General features: G+C 37.5%; 2 protein-coding genes across 3 annotated transcripts in view; both read left to right on the top strand.

Annotated features, from left to right (window-relative positions):
• Nucleotides 1-5,093: 5,093 nt before the first annotated feature.
• Nucleotides 5,094-12,697, top strand: LOC129353331 (glycylpeptide N-tetradecanoyltransferase 1-like). Of its 2 annotated transcripts, XM_055022609.1 has the most exons (13): nt 5,094-5,197; nt 5,282-5,390; nt 5,617-5,761; nt 8,374-8,492; nt 9,008-9,099; nt 9,527-9,643; nt 9,725-9,895; nt 10,703-10,811; nt 10,943-11,113; nt 11,235-11,261; nt 11,379-11,402; nt 11,505-11,642; nt 12,362-12,697. In XM_055022609.1, the coding sequence occupies exons 1-13, from the start codon at nt 5,178-5,180 to the stop codon at nt 12,383-12,385; spliced, it is 1,266 nt and encodes a 421-aa protein (XP_054878584.1). In that variant the 5' UTR covers nt 5,094-5,177; the 3' UTR covers nt 12,386-12,697. The 2 variants fall into 2 exon arrangements, with proteins under 2 accessions (XP_054878584.1, XP_054878583.1); XM_055022608.1 differs by having other exon boundaries at nt 11,235-11,402.
• A 1,067-nt stretch (nt 12,698-13,764) lies between these two features.
• Nucleotides 13,765-19,549, top strand: part of LOC129353337 (supervillin-like) — a 49,156-nt gene continuing 43,371 nt past the window's right edge. Inside the window, exon 1 of the mRNA XM_055022617.1 lies at nt 13,765-13,908. The gene's annotated coding sequence lies outside the window, so the exon portion shown is untranslated. The remainder of the gene's footprint in view (nt 13,909-19,549) is intronic.

Genomic DNA, 19,549 nt, shown 5'->3' with positions numbered 1-19,549 from the left:
ACGGCTGCAGAATCAACTTGCACATTCTTGCTGCCAACAGGAATTTCTGAAACAGAAGTATGGAGAGGAAACAAGACAAGCCACAAAATAAATCTTAGATTAGGCACAGAGAAACTGAAAGACAAGAGTCAGCACAGAGGGGAAAAAATGGATATATATACATATAAAAAAAAGATTCTGGGGCTGTTGCTCATTCATCCAACCTCACAAACAGCAGAGTTACAGAGGAAGGTGAGGCAGACGTAAGAAAAGAAGTGAAGACGAAGAGGACTCAATTGGCAGAGAGATCACAGCTATCTATTTACAGATTAGCATGGGCTCAGGCTGTGTGCGTGTGTTGCGTGTTTGTAGGCAATGCAGGCGTTGTGTGGGAATGTTAGTGTGGCACGAACGTTTCCACACAGCTATTCACTCATATACACACACACATCAAACATGGTTATATCCCATGTACAAAACAGCAACAAATGACCAGGCTGCAGTTTGTGTTTGATTATTAACTGTAGGTAATCATCTCCAGGGCCGCAGCTGTTCAAAAGGCTTTCATTTAATGACAACTGAACCATACATTATATTTGAGAGATTATAGGGATGAAAATGTGGTGGAAGTAAAAAACCTACAGGAGTTTTCTTCAGCTTTTAGACCTCTTTATTTCCCTTTTATTTTGTTGATGGCTGAACTGCTGAAAAATTCACCTTCCTGCTGAACTCCAATTGGACTTTATAAAAAATGCATAAGGGGAACAACAAGACCAAGAAACAAAAGAATTACGGTGAAATTAAATTTGCGCTACAATATTGAATATTTGTTTTTTTTTTAGGTGTAAAAGTCAGGTTGGATATTGTGCATGCAGCAAAAAGAAACAAGAGTCACAAAAAAAAAAAAAACCAGAAAGATACAGTGGAGCCACCAGGAAGTCTGACATGGTGTTGGTCAGTCAACACCATGTCCTTCTTGGTGTGCAAATTTTTAATATCTTTCACTCAAATCCCAATCCTAACCCACGCCACAAAAATGTGAAGCTTAAATAAAAGTAATAAATTCTGTAGAAAGTTTCAGTTTTGCTGTGCCACTCCAAGATTATCAGTTACAGAGGCATTCTTGGAAACGTCTGAATTTGTTCTGTTGCCGAACTGAAAACAACAATTGCCAATGGACAACCACAACGCTAAAATTATTCATCATTGGAAAAAAACTCAAGTGTATATGTTCTCCCAGAACTTTCTAAAGTTATTTCAGTAGCTTTAAGGGGTTTATTTCAGCCTGTTTGGTCTCAGTGTGTTGTGTTTTTGCATGAACAAGGTCATGAGTCAAACAGATTCCTTCTACAATATGCTAACTAACATTTATATATGTGGCAGTGGTTCAAGGTCTTGTCCTTTAAAACGAGATCTTCATCCATCTATCACGTTTCCATTCACTGGCCAGAGACCTTGTGATATTAAAACGTGACAAAGTGAAGTCTGTCTCATGGTGAAGTAAATGTAAGCTAATAATGATTAACCTTATTTGGTTAAAGGTTTTTTTTAAAACTTGAGATGTTGTATAAATCTCATATTTTGAAAAAAGAAAAGAGGTAATCTCCCAACCATTAGTTGAAATCGACAAATATTTGAAAATCCCTCTGAAAATACTTATGACTAACTTTTTAAACAAGGTTTATTTAGTTTATTTAATATAAACAAGGTAACGGATTATGCTAAAGTTAACACCCAAATAGAAGTTTACCATCAATAAATTAATCAGTAAAGCTTATTTTACTGTTTAAAGGACTCTGGATTGCCTTATATAATTTTATGGTGAAGATCAAAAACGCCTCGGTCAAATTTGAAATTACTGATTCTCAAGCATAGGTTTTTAAAACACAGACTCAGAATTGGAAAACTTGTTTTATTAAAAACAAGTTTTGCAACACATTAGGACCTCCAGAGATTGAGACAAGGATTAAATAAAACACACCCACACATTGAGAGAATACAGACTGGTTCAACCTGTATCTAATCAGTCTTCTCTCACTACAGTTTTTTTCAAATAAACTTTGTAAAATCTTTTCTTGTATTGTATATTCTAGCATCTACATCTCTGATTTGCATGTTTGAAATTTGACAGTGAATGGTGTGTACTCTGTGCATCCTGGCTAAACTCCTACAATTTCAGTACATCTATCTCATTACTATTGTTTTTGCTTTTTTTCTCTCGCTTCAAATAAATGTCCTGCTGCATTGTTTAGAGACAGAAAAAAGAGGCATGAATTCCAAACAAGCCATACTTACTAGGTATATTTCCAGCTGAACTGTTATGAACTTCAACATTTAACATGCTAACTGAGTTCTGAAGAGTGTGAAATGTTGCTCTTGGGTATTTTGCAATTTCTCTTAGTATTGCATGCTCTGACCTCGACGTGATCGTGCTGGGACATCCACTCCAGGGAAAGAGTGAAATCTACCTTGAATGTTTTAGGCTTCTGAAAATACAAAAAATTCCAAGGGTTCATAATAATTCTTCCCAGAATGATGGCCAGCAGCGTTTTCCTTTTTGAAATCGTTGCTGATATGTTTTAATGCTCTTCAGTTTCGAAATCGTTGCTGATATGTTTTAATGCTCTTCAGTTTAGTTTAAATCAAAATCAGCATGAGGTGCAACCATGCTGCTAAATGCCTTTTTTAATAAAGGATTAATTGTTAGCCGAGAGATCAGTCATCAGCTTTTTACTTAGTTTCTTCATTCCCACAGAAACATTAAATGGTCACATACTCCTTCTACATGTGGCCCTACAGTATTTGTCAAATGAATACTGTTCTGTATCAAATGTTATTCACTGTTCATTGCAATTACCTGATTTTCGAAGATTTGTAATCAGAAATGATAAATATTTTCTGGATTATGTTTCTGCATAATGTCTGCTTGAAATTCAGCTTGATGTCACGCTTCCACTTTTTGTTCTTTTTTGTTGTTGTTGCTAAGAAAAAAACAACAACAAAAAAACACAAAAAAAACTTGAAGATCGAAATTCAGCTTACATGAAACTTAAATTTCACTTGCAATTCAGTTAATTACTCTGTAGCAGCCATAAGCACAAGTGGGGAAAAAAGGTTTTGCAAAAAAATTAAATCTGCCCGTCATTCTTAACACACCATCACCATGGCGACACATGTTTTTCTTTTGCAGGGACAGGAAGGCTGGTTATGGTTCACATGTTGAAAAAAAGAAAGACTAAGGATGTCTGAATGCATATGCCCATCACACTTCTCCGATTTTTATTATGCACCAACTGTTTTTGGTCCATCGAATAAACGAATAATGGAAAAACACTGAAGTTTGTGAAACAATTCAAGAGCTATGTTAAATACGTATTACATTGACTCAGTGCACTTTTCCTCTTCTAATAAATTTCTTTTCCTCTCTTTAAACGTGTTCAATACAGAATAACTGAAATTATGCAGCACTGAAGACTGAAAGCTAAAGGGCAGTTATGCTATATGTAATGAAATCTTTCGGAATGTTATGTCTACTATAATCGCCGAGACACGGCGTGCAGCTGAGCACACACCACGGCTGTGAGCACATCACCCTCGCAGCAGATGAAATGAATGTGTTCATGCGGTACATAAAAGCTGTCGTCATTTAAGTCACAGCCAGGTACAGAATCTGATGTCAAATTATAGCACATGACAGGCGTCACCATAAGCAGACTTAAATTGTGAATTCATTTTACTTGATTCATCTGCCAAAAGATGAGGGGGAGAAAAAAAGAGTGATTTTTTAATTTATTTATTTTTAACAAAGGAGCAAACCCCTCCAGATACGTTCGTCAGGTTGAGAGTTCTTCATCTCTCTTGAGGCAAACCCAATTGTTTATATTTTTAAGCAAAATTAAAAAAAAAAAAAAAAAACAGGATGCATCAGACTGTCAAAACGTGATTTTAGGGATAAATACAGATTAGATGAGAATAGCTTTATGATGTTCACAGAGGGGGTAATTTAGCCCTCACTCTCTGCTTTTATGGTTTGCATTTGTGCCCCGGGTGTCGCCAGTTTGTTTAAATGTCTTGTTAGAACCAAGTTCCCTTTTTGAGAAAGATTTATAAATAACTGTGACCTGATTACCTGGGACCTAATTCCTAAAATGTAGTGTGCATTATGTTGAAAGAACCTGAGCCTTATAATGCTCGTCTGCCTTTTCTTGCCCTCTGCCTCTTTGTTGTTCAATCAGCAGTTGTTTATCCACTTCGCACCAGCTCCTCTGCCTCGCCCTGAATGATGGCAGGTGTTGGTAGCATCCTTCTCCTCGTGGCTTTTAGCTTTGAGTGGCAGGATAATAAGACAGAGGCGTGAAGCATGGACAAAAATAGCTTCAGGCTGCACTTTTAAAAGATGAAAAACATGCAGTCTGTGTCTGTTTCACATGCATATTTTAGTTTAAAGCGCTTGGATCAAAGCCTGGTGGGTTGTTTAAGCACAAATGGTTATTCGGATGAGGTGAGCTCAACGCTCGTGACGGCGCACACCAAACAAATCCAAAGCGGCACGGAACGGAGTCCGCAGGGAAAACACTTAATGTCCCTGGAGGCGAAGCAGAGAGATTGTTCATCATGTATGATGTAAGAAATGTCACAGCACTTGTTTATAGGAGTCCCACGAAGGATCAGCGGGGAGGAAGCGTGTTTTTTTATGGCCCAGCTAACTGATTTATTTAATTTGGTTATTTTAAACGACCCTCAGTGCCTCAATCATTTGGCAGATGGAGGCTTTTAAATGCCCTTCAGATTTTTCATGCAAAAGGAACAGAGATTTTAAAGTTAAAAAGCAGAAGTTTTAAAACACACTAAAAAAATAAGCTCTCTGATATTTAAACAGACTAAAATGCTCCTATTTTAGAAAAGTTATTGTATTTATGTTTGTATGATGTTCTCTACTGTCTGTGTTTTATTTTATTTTGACAATCTGATGCCAAACTGTCAATGTAACAGGACATAAAACAAGTTTATTGAAAGTGTTGCATTTATTGGTTAGTACTACTCTGTTATCAGTCAGCGGGGTGTGAGATGGGTTGGGCTGTTGAACCAACTAATCTCCTCCCTCACTGCTTCTATAGATAACAGCAGAACAACAGCAAACACTTTAAAAAAAACAGCATCAGTTTGTCCACAGCTTCAAGAAGACACTTTCTAATACGATGACTGACATGGAATCTTTGTAAGTATGAAAATACTCTTGGTGTGTACAATGTTTAACTTCACTGGATGGGAGGAATATAAGGGAGTTTCTAATGTGTTTCAGGGATAAGCTGCCGACAGATGGTGAGAGTGGTGGTCTTAAAAAGAGCAAAAAGAAGCAAAAGAGAGAAGATTCTTGGAGACCAGAGGGACCCAGAGACCCATTTGCCATGGTTAGTGTCTCCACAGATAAAAGAAAATATTGTTACACTCACTTCAACTAAAAAAAATCACTTTCATGTGCCTTTTTTTCTTTAAGCAAAGGTTTTAGGGTTAAACGGCCATGCTTCTCTGCTTTGCTGAACTCACGCTGACATATTTCGCAGCTGGTCAGTCGAGCTCAGGGTTTTTGTGCTGACTTACAGTAAAGTGTCCTTCCTCTTTCGTGCTCTTGGCCAGCTGGATTCTCTGCCAGAGAAGGAACAGCAGGAGATACAGAAAGCCCTTCATCTCTTCTCTCTGGGCACCAGCTTGCCCAAGACCCTGCAACAGGCCAAAAACCACACCTACCGCTTCTGGGACACGCAGCCCGTCACCAAACTGGGTAAGCAGAAAGTCATCCTGTCATGATGGTTATATAGCTCAGAAGTTTAAATAAGAGGATTCACCTGTAAGGTTTCTGTTAACTCAGGAAAAAGTGTAAATTACATTCACATTACTGATCAGAGCAGATGAATAAGCACATTTTTCTTACTTTGGAGACAGACAGCTTTCCTTATTTTCCTTATTATATTCTAATACGATGCAATAAATAGTCACTTGGATGTAGTGCAGTTGTAGCTTTGTATAATTGGACACATGAGGTCTTTGAACCTCAGAAAGTAAAAATGTAAAGTGTTTCTATCAACATTAACTTCCTCAAATCTGCATTTATGAAATCTGCATTCTTTAAAAAAAATCTTCACCTTATTATGATTTTATGACTCTGCGTAATACATTATTATGTAATTAGGCAAATGTGTTGGATTACATTAAGGATTGCTTTTTTAATAGATCTTTAAATAGATCTGTAAAATTTGAACATTTTGGGCTGGTTTGCAAAAGTTAGTCAGAGCAAATGAATAAGCTAATTTTTGGTGTATTTTGTCTCAAAATAATCTTTTAAGCATTTTTCTGATGAGATTTAGCAATATCAAGCAGGTCCAGTTTTTCTCTCCAGTACTGCTGTCGGTCGTCAAGCTCTGATATCTCTGTGGATGTGCTGCATGAACAACACATGGTGCACACTATGAGTAACCCATAAAAACTGAATGTGGTTTCTATCACTGAATGATAGAATGTGGGATGTGGGCTTCAACACCATCGCTTTGGTTATCTCCAGATATGCAGTTCGCACCAAAAATGAATTGGTGTTTGAGAACTGTTGTGTGATTGGCCAGAAATCCACAGTGAGGATATTTACTGTATTTACAAAGGCTGAAGTGGGAACCTCTTGTGAGGGCTTCAGTTGAGCTTTTGAAATATTACTTGCCCGGACCAGAAGGAACTTTGTTGTTGTTCAAACTATCTCAAGTAATTAAACAAATCTGTTTGTTCTGTCTTCTTTTTTTAAAAAAAGTTTTTCTACCACTGATGACATTTATGTGCATTAGATCAGTCTGGAAATGAGAAGAGAGAGAAAAAGGTGAACGTCCTGGAATGGTTCGTCGACCTGGGGATATGTGGTGGCTGTTCGCTACTCCACATCCCACCTATTGGTCTTATATTCTATGGATTCTGACAGAAATTGTCTTGCTGCTGGTTCGCCATTTAACTCTTGGCTAACCAGCAGAAACATGTCCCGTCATGTTTTAGGGTTTTATTAGGGAACCAAAGGAAGACAGTCACTGGTAGAGAGTTGAGAAGTTTATCAGAAAATGATAGGAATAGTTACAAAACTTTGGAAGAAGACTAGGAGCAAGACATGGAGTAGGAGCAGAGTCAGAAGAAAACATAAGGTAGAGAAGGAAATAGGCAGATGGAAAGAAGGCTAATAAAATAAAGAAGTTGAGGAAGAAAAACAACATCCAGAGGGATGAAAGATTAACGCTAACTTGAGAAAATTCACAAACAAAATGCAAGAAAAAATGAAGAACTGAGTACAAGAGAATGGACTGAAACAGCAAGACCAAGGCTGAACACAGATAAACAATAAAATAATCAAAATGCAAATGCAATAAAAACAAAAACACCCCCAGAACGGTGGCATGTCATGAACTGAATGACTCATCTTGTAAGGAGCCATTGTATCCTTGATATATAGATATTTATGCAAGTTCACTTTAAAATCATCAGACCATTGATATGAATTTTGAGCTGCTCAGTGGTGCAGCTGCTGGCTCTGTTAACCATTAGAAAATGTCCTTCTGCATGAAGTAACTTCTATCAATGCATTTTAGCCTAGAATCAAAAGTCTTTTGACCAATAAAATATACCAGAAGCCTGTGTGTGCTACCAAAGTATTTAGCTTGCTAGTTCTGAGGTAAATGATAAAGTGAGTATTCAGTCCTGGAATAACAGTCATTATGCTGTATGGATGCATAACTTTAATCTGATTATTGGACTATAAATAGTAACGTGTTAGAATACCTCCTGAAACAAGGGGCCAGATTAGAGTAAGAAAGGATAAGTCCTTTTTTTTGAGACATTGTTTTGCTTACTTAACTTCTGACCGGAGATTTGGACGTTTGGATGCTCACTGCACATTCATTGCACGGCAGCTCATGAAACCAGCGAAGCGTGTGGTACCTACCGCGGCCACCAGGGGGCCCCAAGAGCTAAATATATATTTTTTTCCTTTTTATCCATAAAATAATGATTTCTACATTATCAAATATACATTATTGTAAAAATAAATCACTTCGTAGTTAAATTGTGTATTTCTGATATTATAATGATATTATAAATACACTTCACTGAGGGCTCTGTAAGCCACAGCTGACAGGGTCTGGGGAACCGCAACAGGGTGGACAGAGTCCAGAACAGCTGAGATGGGAATGCTCCTAAACAGAGCCAGATTGAGAGGCTGGTGTTGAGTTGCTGCAGGGCTGTGTTGTCTTTTCTCCTCCATTCCCTGGAATGCTTTCTCTTTTATCACTACTTTGTTGTCATTTTCAGTACGTACGGCTAAGGATGATGGCAGGCGAACTTCATTTGGTATGTTTTGGTTTCCCTCAGGTGATCACATTACAACTCATGGCCCAATCGAGGAGGTGGACGCCAGTATCCGGAGTGAGCCATGCTTACTTCCTCAGGGATTCTCCTGGGATACTCTGGACTTGAGCAGTCCTTCTGTGGTAAGTCACCCACCATCCCTACTGGTGCACACCAATAACTACAACCTGTTTGAAACTCATCATGAAGGAAAGCCAAACAAAACCTGGCACCTTATGTCTTTCTGGCATAAATCATCCAAAAATAGCAAATGTATTCAAACACTGAACTTTTTCACATTATGTTACATGTCAACATCAACATTCATGTATTTGGTTGTAATTTGATTTCTGTTGATCTCTACAGCCTCTTGACTACATGTGTATTTATTGCTCTTCAGATTTTCTCGTTTAGATGCATGTAAGGCCTTAGCAGAACAGTTGGAAAAGCTGGTTGTAATGTGACAAAATGTGAAAACATTTAAAAGGTATGACTGCATTTTTAAGGCACTGTAGTTCTGTTGTTTCCTTGACAACCTGTGTTTTAGATCGACTTGTTTACCAGATATGGTGCTGCTCACTCTGGTGGACAGTTTTTAGAATCATAACCCAGCCAAATAAGGTTTGAAAAAAAAATTATTTTCCGGTTTTCTTCACAGTTGGGAGAGCTGTGCCATTTTCTAAATGAGAATTACATGGAAGAAGATGACAACACAATCAGATTTAACTTTTCTCCTGAGTATCTACTGTGGTAAGCTGCTGTGTTTAATCATACCTTATCAATCGATTTTTAAATATTTATGCAGTCCATTTAATAATCCAGTGGGCATTTTTGTTTCAACCTACTCCCAATTAATGTTGAGTTGAGATCATTCGACAGATCCTTGTTGGTCTGTCACAGCCCAATAAATTCAGCTTGTGTGTTTTAAAGTAAGCGAGCTGCCTGTTTTAATCTCCTTCTTTTTAAAGCCGACATTGATTGCTTTCCAACCCTTTGGGCCACTAGCAGTCAACCATTTAACACTTACTTTGAATTTAATATTTGTCATTAGTTTTAGAAGAGTTAGAGCTGACCGTTGGTCCCTGAAGATAAAAAAAAAAAATCATGTAGGAATATAGCGAAAGAGAACATGTTTTTCAGAGACATACTTAAGTGTCACTGATCTCCTCCTCCTAAGGGCTTTACAGCCTCCAAACTGGCTGCTCCAGTGGAACTTGGGCGTGAGAGTAGACGCAAATAAGAAGTTAGTCGGTTTCATTGCTGCTGTACCTGCTGATGTTCGCATTTACGAGACGTGAGTAGCTCGTAAATTCATGCAAAGATATGTGTGTGAATGTGTAAAACCAAAGTCAAGAGCCTGAAATCTGTCTCACAGGAAGAAGGGGTTGGTGCAGGTCAAATTTCTGTGTGTTCATAAAAAACTGCGCCTCAAGCGGATGACGCCGGTTCTGATTCGGGAACTTACGAGAAGGGTCAACCAGCAGGGGATCTACCAGGCTGTTTATGCAGCTGGCACAGTGTTGCCAACACCAATAAGCTCCTGCAGGTAGCTACTGCACATGATAGTTATATTAAAGTAAATTCAAAGCAGAATCATAGCCATCAGTTACTTAAAGTTGCATTTTTCTTATGTGTATATACACAACTTTGCCTGCATTTTTACCACCTTTGACATTTTCAACTTGACTTATGCAAATTCAGTGTGTTTCATTAAGATTTGGTGTGATGCAGCACAGACTAGTGAATAATCATGAAGGAGAGGGAAGATTAAACTATTTTCCAAACAAAATCTGAAAAGTGTGGCACACATTTAAAATTTAGCGTGCCACAAGCCTTGCAAGAGACATAGGAGAAAAAGGTGCTTGCTTCACCTTTGAGTACAACAAACCCACATATTCAGCAAGATCTACTATATTTTTCTTTCTTTGTATCAAAGCGCTTTTTACACGCCAAATTACCAAGATACAGATCAGATCAATCAAATTGAGAGATTAGACTTTTTACTGGTACTGTCAACCAGTCTGTTTGATCATGAATCATTTTATAAGGAAAACTGGCAAAAATCCAGTTTCTACATGTGCAAACCCATAATAATTGCTGCTCAGATACTTCAGACATCCATTCTATAAAGTATTAGTACATACAAAGTATACATATTCTGACAATCATGTGGTATTTTACTTTCACTCAAAATTTATGCAGCATAATCCAAGGTGACAGAAACTTTTTCAAGGCCATACATGTCATTTGTAATAGTCTTACTGTTCAGTGATCTCACTGTATGTACGGTATTTTTCCTCTAAAGCAACATCTGCCTTTGTCATCCCTGATATAAACTAATGAATCCTCTCAGCCAGTGGCATCGCCCTTTGAATCCCCGTAAGCTAATGGAGGTCAACTACCCCGGTCTAAAGCAGAGCATGAATCTGCAGCGAGCCTTGAAGTTTAACCGCTTACCTGAGGTTAGTGTGTGCTGCCATCTAGAGACAAACATGTATTATTGTTACTGAAGGGACAGAAGTGTTGGACTGTAAAAATATCCTTAAAGCACTAATTTAATCAGTAAAGTTTTCTTCGATCATTTTTTTCCAAGGTGACAAAGATAAGGGGGCTGCGTCCTATGACTAAAGAAGATACTCCAAGGATCCTCTCATTACTCGAGAAAAACCTCTCCAACTTCCACCTCAGTCCCCTTTTATCGCTGCAGGAAATAGAGCACTGGTTCTTACCAAAGGAGAATGTGAATGACACCTACGTGTTGGAGGTCTGACCTTCTTCTATCTGTACTTTAAATTCCTTTGAACAGAGAGAAACTTTTTTGTTAAGAATTTAAGCTGCGGTGCAGTGGTAGAAAAATTGATTGACCTTTCATTCCTTGCTCACAGGCGGACAATGGTACTCTGACTGACATGGTGAGTTTTTATGCCATCTCCTCCAGGGTGCTAAACCATCCAGTTCACACCAGTCTCAAAGCCGCTTGTCTTCTGTACACCGTCTGTAATGCCACCGGGGTGGTTGACCTCATGCAGGACACATTGATTCTGGCTAAAGCTGTGAGTTTATCAGAATATAAGCATCTCTGATTTAACAAGCACTGCTGTGAAAAATGCCCATTTTTTTTTTTGCTTGTTGTTTTTTTTTTCTTTCACAAGCAGAAAGGTTTTGATGTCTTCTGTGCTCTCGATGTGATGGACAACATGAGTTTCTTGGAAAAGCTAAAGTTCACCATCAGCGATAAAAGTATCCATTACTACCTGTACAACTGGAAATGTCCTCTCATGGGCCCGGACAAGGTACTCACTACTGTAATATCTTGCCAAGAGTGGACAGACAGAGAAACTTCTGCTGTCAGGGCCTGTAATGATCTTTCACCTCTTTCATTTCTGATCTCATCTTGGAACTACAATTTTTTTCACAAAACAGAAAATTTTATTCTTGAGATTATTTATTTTTCCAAATGGAAAAGGAAAACACATCGGGTAAAATTTATATAAAAAAAAAACTGTGTGAAAGTGGTAAGAAAACTTTTATTTTATTTTATTATTTTTATTTATTACACATAAAATTTCAAAAGGCACAGCAGCTTGGACATTAATCATACACAACTTTTGTAATTTGCTTGCACCAGAGCATCTGATTCAGTTTTAGGCCATAATCCTGTTGAGAGACCAGGTTGAAGAAAACTTCAACATTCGGACAAACGTTTTTCTGAAAATGATGGAATATGCACATTTTAGAAATGGTCTTAGGATCTTATGTGTTTACAGACTTGTAGCAATAATTACTTCTCTAAAGTCATTGATATTTATATTGATGTCTCTCCTCGTTAGGTAAGACACACACACCACTCCAGATGCCTTTTATCTTTGATTTTATATTAAAATCAAAACTGGCGCAGTTAAAGTAACTTGAAATCTTTTTTGTTAGTCTTACTATGCCAGCTTTTAACGATTCTGTGGCTGCAGCAGTGATAGTTTGCAACCATCCACACTAACAAGTGTTTATTTTACAGGTCAGTCTGGTGTTACCCAACTAATCTGAGGCTTTGAAGATGAAATGATCTGCATCACTACCTGTGCTTTCAGGATTCACTATGATGTACAAAATTATATGCATGTTTGTGTGTTTACATGTGAATGCACGTGTGTGAGACTGTGTGTGGGTATAATGATCAACATCAAAAGGCCTGTGGTTGCAATGTTACCGAGATCAGTCCTAAAACTGCATTAATCATTGTCTAAAGCTCCAGCTTTAGAATGTCAAGAATAAGCAATTATGTAAAACTCGTCGTTGAATTCAGAATACAAAGGAAAACATAATAAAATCCGTAATGTCCTGAAAACCTGAACATCTAATGTTTATTTCATTTCTGCAAAAGCGACAAACAATCCTGGTTAGAGCTTTTAGGAGTTGATAATTACATAAAACAGTAAAGCTTATTGCTGTGTAATTGTTAGACTGTGTAAACCAACCACAAACCAAATGCCACATGTTGCATATTGTTTTAGTTTGGGCAATAGGGTGCGCTACAGTATAATATCATAGGCAGGCTATCCATCTGAATGTCCTAGAAACTAAAACAAAGTTTGGATTTGGAAAGTGACACACAATGAAGCGATAGAAAAAGGCGTATAAACTAAACAATATACATTAAGCAAATGTCAGCAAAATAAATTTAATTTATTGTACAACCACAGAGATTTCTCATTTCAGAAACAGGTAAAAAGCATGTATACAGTATGTGCTTTGTTTTGTTTTCTTATTTGAATAAAGCAGTATTAATGTAACTCAGGCCAAATATAATTCTAGATATTGTTATGGTTTTCAAAAACCTTTAAGGATTGAGCAATAAAATATATCAGAATAAACAATTATGTAATACTAATATTGAATTTTTATTTTTTAGCTTGACTGAATGGTTATTTACAAAGAAGTTGCAATTATTTACACAGGAAATATAGGTAAGTGGAAGTGCACCAATTATCTTGAAATAATGTGACAGCATCATAGATTTAAAGCATACCAGTGAAAATGTTAAAGTGAATTCGATTTTTACACTATCTTACCTGTTTATTACGTATTGATTGGAAAAAGCATTATTTTCTCTGTTCTTAGTTCTCTATTCACACAGGAAGATACTTGATTGTGCAGATCCTATGTATACTCGAAGTTGCTAATGTCAGAATCTGAATTCAGAGGTTGTTTTGGTTTCTCAGTACAAAGAGAACAGATCATTAAACCAATTTGTTTTGCATTACAAAACTTACACCAAGCAGGTTCATTTTATTAATCTGTGTTCAAAAGATTACAATTTTTCTATTAAATGAATCATACAATGAGGCCCAACTTGATAAAACTCGAAGAGATAAAAGAGAAAGGGGCGTTTACCAGCGCCACATGAACGCAACGCTGTGGTGAGATCTGACCAATCAGGAGCCAGAAGGCATTTTAAGTTTGAAGAGACCGGACTTCGCCAGAGCACTCGCTGCAAGCTTTGCTAAGGACCATTGAGCTGCGAGGAATGTGCATATAAAGCCGGACTGCGCTCTGAAGAAGAAGGTAGGTGTTGATTTTATTCATCTTTTCTCTCATTGCTCTGGTTAACGGTCGCTCTCGCTAGCGGAACGTCAACCACGAGCGACGTGCTCAGGTTAACGTTAGCAGGAACTTTTAAAAAAAACAGCTGATGCGTGTGTGGTTTCCTCACACTTTGTAGTACCTACTTTCACACAGACGCCGCGTTTGTGTACTAGTTGTATTTTACGGCTTCTGAAGAGACTTCAGATAGAAAATAAAGCGCAGGTACGTTGTGCCAGGGTATAAAATTGGGAGATTATTTCTGCGTTTTCGCAATAAATGAGTTGTTGCAGCGTAACTTCTCTATTGTTGCTGACGGGGGTTAGCAAAAAACTGCGCTTCCTGTGAAGATATCAAGTCATTTCAGTGTTTTTTAAAGGAAATATTAATCACTCGTTTATTTTATGGTACGGTGAAGTTACCCTGTCATTCATAAACTCATGGTGTGCCACTGCATTGGTCAAGGCTTCATTCACAACACTTAAACCCCTTCAAGCTAATTTTTGTCTTTTACGCTCACTTGTTAGGCTTACTGAGTTGCTCATTTTGTTACAGTTTAATAGGGGTTTTCTGTTAGATTTGTCCTGCCCTCTTTTCATCAGCTACCCGTATTCTGCAGACACAGTCAGAGGTCAACGTTTGGGACAGAGCTGTGCAAACCCAGCTGTAAAAACAAAGTGAGTTTGAAAAAAAATGTGTTAGGAAAGTTGAAATATCCACAGTCAGTGGAACCTGTGCCTTCAGTTCTGTGGTGAGAACTATTCTTGTAGTTCACCACAGTTAACATTATTATAGTTTTGAAACAGAACTACTTGTCTGTGTCGTTCTGCCCAGGCAGTGCAAATAGTCAGACATATTGAGCAATTTGTAGTTCCAGGCAATGCAGTGGCATGATAGTTTCAACACTGTAGTAAATGCGAATAAAATTACAATTGCATTTCCTTTTCAACAATTGTAAATCTATGGTATTTATGTCATGTTCTCACATTCTGCTCAAGGGTTTTCCTGCAGTCAGATTGAATACTAGTAAACCTCTCCAGAGAGGAAATGTGAATCAAAACAGAGAAATCACAAATACTTATATCTTGAGTGAATTGGGTCTATTTACCAACTTTCTGTTCTCCAAAGAAATGACTTGTATGACTTCTTTCATGTATGTAGACATATTGTCAATGATTGTTTATTGTAAGGGTATATTTTATCAGGCTTAATGATAATTAAATGGCAAAGAAATAGAAAAAAAAAAACTGATGTTTGCTTTATTGAGGGCATACTCTCAAATCTATTTATGTTGACATTTATTTTAAGTGTCCTCTGTGCTCCAGTTTTGAGAAATCTCTAGTCGCTCTGACACTTTCTGTTGAATCGTACTACAATAACTTCAAATTGGAGGAAAGGAAAGATGAGAACAGTTTGGTAGTTTTGAAACTCTTAGGATCTTTCCACACTTGATAGTTAAGTAGACTTGGTTTGATCAGCGACAAACATTTGTTACATTTTCAGTTGGTGCAATTTGCTTCCACACCGCACAGTGTCAAATGAACTAAACCTTTCAAAAACCTGTTCATCCCTTCGTCTGTGGTGGTGCTGCACCAAGAACCACTCAAGAAAATGACACATAAACAAGTGCAACTTCCTTTTTCCCCCAACTGTAAGCATAAATGGAGTGGCATGAAATTTTAGTGGTTGTAGAATTTCTTATTTTAAAACCTTACAAGCAGTTTCTTCTACTAGAGCTAGATAACAAGTGATTGCTTTGGTTCTGTTTACCCAGAATGCTCTGTATTATTGTCTGCTTCTTGCTTTTGGAGTGTTTGCATTCAAACTGCACCAGAGTTTGCTTCAATCGAACTGAGACCTCGGTTTTTAGGTGTACCAGAGTTCGCTGTTTTTGTCCATATCAGAGTTTGATAGTGCATTCATACCTCCCCTCGGTGTGGTATGTTTCTAGACAAATATACCAGCGTTCCATTGAACAGACTAAATGAACCTTTACTGTCAACTTTGGATTATATTGTACAGCTGTTGACAGTCCTGCGTCCATTTAATTAGTTTTGACAGATTTAATAGTTTCCCTTGAGACTAAACTAATCTTGAAGTATGTATGATCTGTTTTTTGCAGTTGCAGCAAGAAAGTTGTCAGTTATTTTTAGGTGTGGTAGCTATCGTTTTAGAAGTAACTCTTTCTTTTTCCACATAATGAACTGAATGAACCACACTGAGCCCTCACATCTATAGGTTATGGAATTTGAGGCACACCAACCTGTCATTTTCCCAGCTGCTTGTGTCACAACAGGCCTCCCCAAACATCCCCGATTCACATCTTGCACAGAGTTGTGCAAGATGGCAAGAAGAAAATGCGTCTGAAGGTGTTTATGCAGATTCCAGTGGCTCTTTTTTGTTTTCTTTTTTTTTTTTTCTTGAACAATGGGATATGATGAGCAAAGGTGAAGGTTATCTAGTTTTAATCTCCTGACTAACTTTTTTTTTCAGTGAGGAGAGGTTGTTGTTGTATTGCCCTTGCAGGAATCATGTTTTTTTAAACGCAGGCAAGAGTTCCTCCAAATATGACTGACTGTGTCCCAGATAAGGGCCTCTGCTGCAGGCATGTTTTGTTCTATACTGGAATTTTTTCCCCTTTAGTTCAACTGAACATAACCAGGAAATAATCAGGTTACAATTTCTGGACCAGTGAAACTATTCATATAAAAATTACAAAGTGTCCTAGGCTTCATATTACAGTGCTGTATCCTTAACAGTTGTGCAAAGTCATCCTTCCCAAAACCTTTTTTAAGTTAACTCTGATCTAATATTCTCTCTCTCTCAGATCACTGTGCTATCTATCTCTTGGTCTGTCATTTGACTTCATGTTTTTTTTTTTTTTTTTATAGAGCATATTAAGAAAATACATCTTTGGACAATATATACTCAGATGCAGTTTCTACGTGACACAAAATTGACTGGTGTTTGTGAAGCAGCTGATTCAGGAGCGTGATTTATTTTCCTCGCTGCTGATTGGAGCCTAAGAGTTGAGATAAGGAAGACTGTAGATGTTATCTTATGCGTTAGCGTCAATACGGTTTCGACTGCGTAGCAATGCACAAAGTGCATTTACTCTTTGAACGATTAAAATAGGAGGTATTAAACATTTTTAGTAGGGATCTCAAGTATTCATGGATTTTAGGTTTAGCACAGCTCCGTTGGTGTGTGAATACTGAAGGTCTGCTGTACTGATGAAAGTTTGGGGTTTGTTTTGCTATACTGTATAGGTACCATATATTCAATAAATGGCACTGATTCATTTTTTCATCTGGTATTGTCTGCATCAGCAAGTATCTGGTCTTGAATGACTCTTGCCTTTTTAAAGTGATGCTGCATTTTAGTTGCTGCTGTAAAGGTTCCAAGTTTCTGAAATCATTGTGGAGTGAGAAACTCGTCTCGCTGATGATCAAATAGTTGAATGTAACAACATGAATAAGAAAAAAGACAGCATTCAGTTCTTACTGATTCTCTTTCACCCTCTCTGGGAGTCCTCCCTGGCATGAGCTGTGCACTAGTTGACTGTGTTACTTAACAGTTAAATAAAACATGTCAACTAAACTGTAAAAGTAGGCTGCAGTAACTTAGAGAGTAACCACCCACACATTCCTATCCCCCTCCCTTTTTTCTGGTTCCATCTTTTTTCTCATTTGTTTTCAGTTATAGTTGAACTGCTGCAAGAAGTCTTGCAGTACAAATATTTACATAATGCAGAAGGGAAATGATAGTGGGACAGCAAGGATGTCCAGAGGCAAGAGTATGAGGGTGTCATCCTCAAGCTAAGACATATTTATAAAGTGTTGGACCCCTTCCAACGTCTGAATCAAAATCCTAACTCTGTTTAGTTTTTCTTGCATGGCACCTTTGTTTTATTTTATACAATATTTTCTATTGCATAAAACTATCCCATGCTGGATTCACACCTTGTGTTATAGCAACATTTCAGTTAACATCACTATTGAAAACAAAGCAAGAGAATAACGTGTGCACTCAAAACAAGTGATATAATGACCAACTCTTTCCATTCATGTCTACCCGCTGGCCTTTGCATTAATGCCCATGTGAGGAACAGATGTTACCATTAAACATCAATGAATAATACATGGACGCTCTAATGTATAATCGGTCAACCGTACCAGGCCATCAGGCTGCTCCAATACAGATTGGAAAAGGAATTAATAAGCAATATTTGCAGACCTCACTGAAAACAGGAATTTATTTTTTTATGCCTTATTTTTACTTGCATTTGGAAACTTTTGCAGTTATATCCACAAAAATTCAGTTTCTTCTTCAGAGTTGTGACGGGTAATGCAGATTATAGAAACAGAATTTTGCTGTAGATTTAAGGCATGAACCTGTAATAGATGCTCATGTTTCCATGGTATTATTGGAGTTACACAAGAAGTTTTAAAACAAAAAGTAACATTAACAAATTGGTTTTATCTAAAACATAAAAACTAGTTATTCTTACTACTGCTAAAATATAACATACTAATCATTAAAGCAAGAAGGCATAGACAGAATATGCAATACATTTTGCATTTGTTTTCAGGTAAATGTATTTCTGGTGTAGGATATTATTATCTTTTGGTGATTCTGATTTTTTTAACATAACACTGGGAGTTTTACAAGCTTTTTTTTCTCTTTAGGCTAGCCTGCATTCTGCTGCTTTACAAATAAGTAGTTTTTTGTTTTGTTTTGTTTTTCTTGCAAACTGTTTTAAGACAGTGTTGCACGAATATGATAGACATTTGTTTTTAAGTTTGGGGATGAATATTTGTCTTTGCTGACATGAGGGAGAGAAATATTAACTGTTCAACTCCATTGAGGGAAATGTATGCATTTAACATTTATACCAGCCATGTAAACATTAAATGCATAAGACTTATGTATTAAACATAGAAACAACTTGTTTTGTAGATGTGTGAGGTTTAAACCCAATTGTGTAGGCCTTAATTAGTTTAAAGTGTATGTCATGAAATGGTTAATACGTCTACAGCTAATGCTCTATCTCTGTGCTACCTCCCTACACCCCCAGTAAGACAGTAGATCCTTTAACTCTTCCAGCCCCCTCCTCAGTTACATTCCAGCTGGCCAGATGGTGTCTGCTCTACTCAGTGGACACCAGAGAGCCAGGAGGGAGAAACCCCACCAGCAGGATTCTCTGGAAGACACATTTCACCCCAACGATTCTCACCCCTCCTCGTATCGCTTGCTTTTCTACATCCAGCTTTTTCCTTGCTCTTACTTTGCAGACAGAAATATTCTAGGAATATAGTCCACATTGAAACGTTTTTGGGGTGAGGAAAAATCTCATTATGGTTTCTTTGGGATGACAGCTCTGTTGTTGCTCAGCAGTGAACTCTGCAGCAGCCAGAAATACGGTTCATGTATATATACTCACCCAGAGTTATTGTCAGAAGTGTGGTAATGGTTGGCCACATTAACTTTAATTGGAAAATGGGTTGTTGTCATTCACTTTCTGGCCAATGAGAGTTTTTATTTCAGCTTGTCAAAATTCATTTGTTTGACTTTGAATCTAAGTCCTTGCACAGCAATGTCGAACAAGCACATAAAATGTCAT

The sequence above is a fragment of the Poeciliopsis prolifica genome, unplaced genomic scaffold, assembly GCF_027474105.1.
Source record: "Poeciliopsis prolifica strain line A6 unplaced genomic scaffold, Auburn_PproV2 SCAFFOLD088, whole genome shotgun sequence".
NCBI classification, from domain to species: Eukaryota; Metazoa; Chordata; class Actinopteri; order Cyprinodontiformes; family Poeciliidae; genus Poeciliopsis; species Poeciliopsis prolifica.
Note: the sequence above shows the minus strand (reverse complement) of the source record. Positions and strands in the feature narration are given on the sequence as shown.

Excerpts from the sequence above, each read along its gene's own strand:
- LOC129353331 (XM_055022608.1), top strand. The coding sequence starts at position 5,178 with ATGACTGACATGGAATCTTT. Across the intron at positions 8,493-9,007 it reads ACTTGAGCAGTCCTTCTGTG|TTGGGAGAGCTGTGCCATTT; the intron begins GTAAGTCACCCA and ends TTTTCTTCACAG. Across the intron at positions 9,100-9,526 it reads TCTCCTGAGTATCTACTGTG|GGCTTTACAGCCTCCAAACT; the intron begins GTAAGCTGCTGT and ends CCTCCTCCTAAG.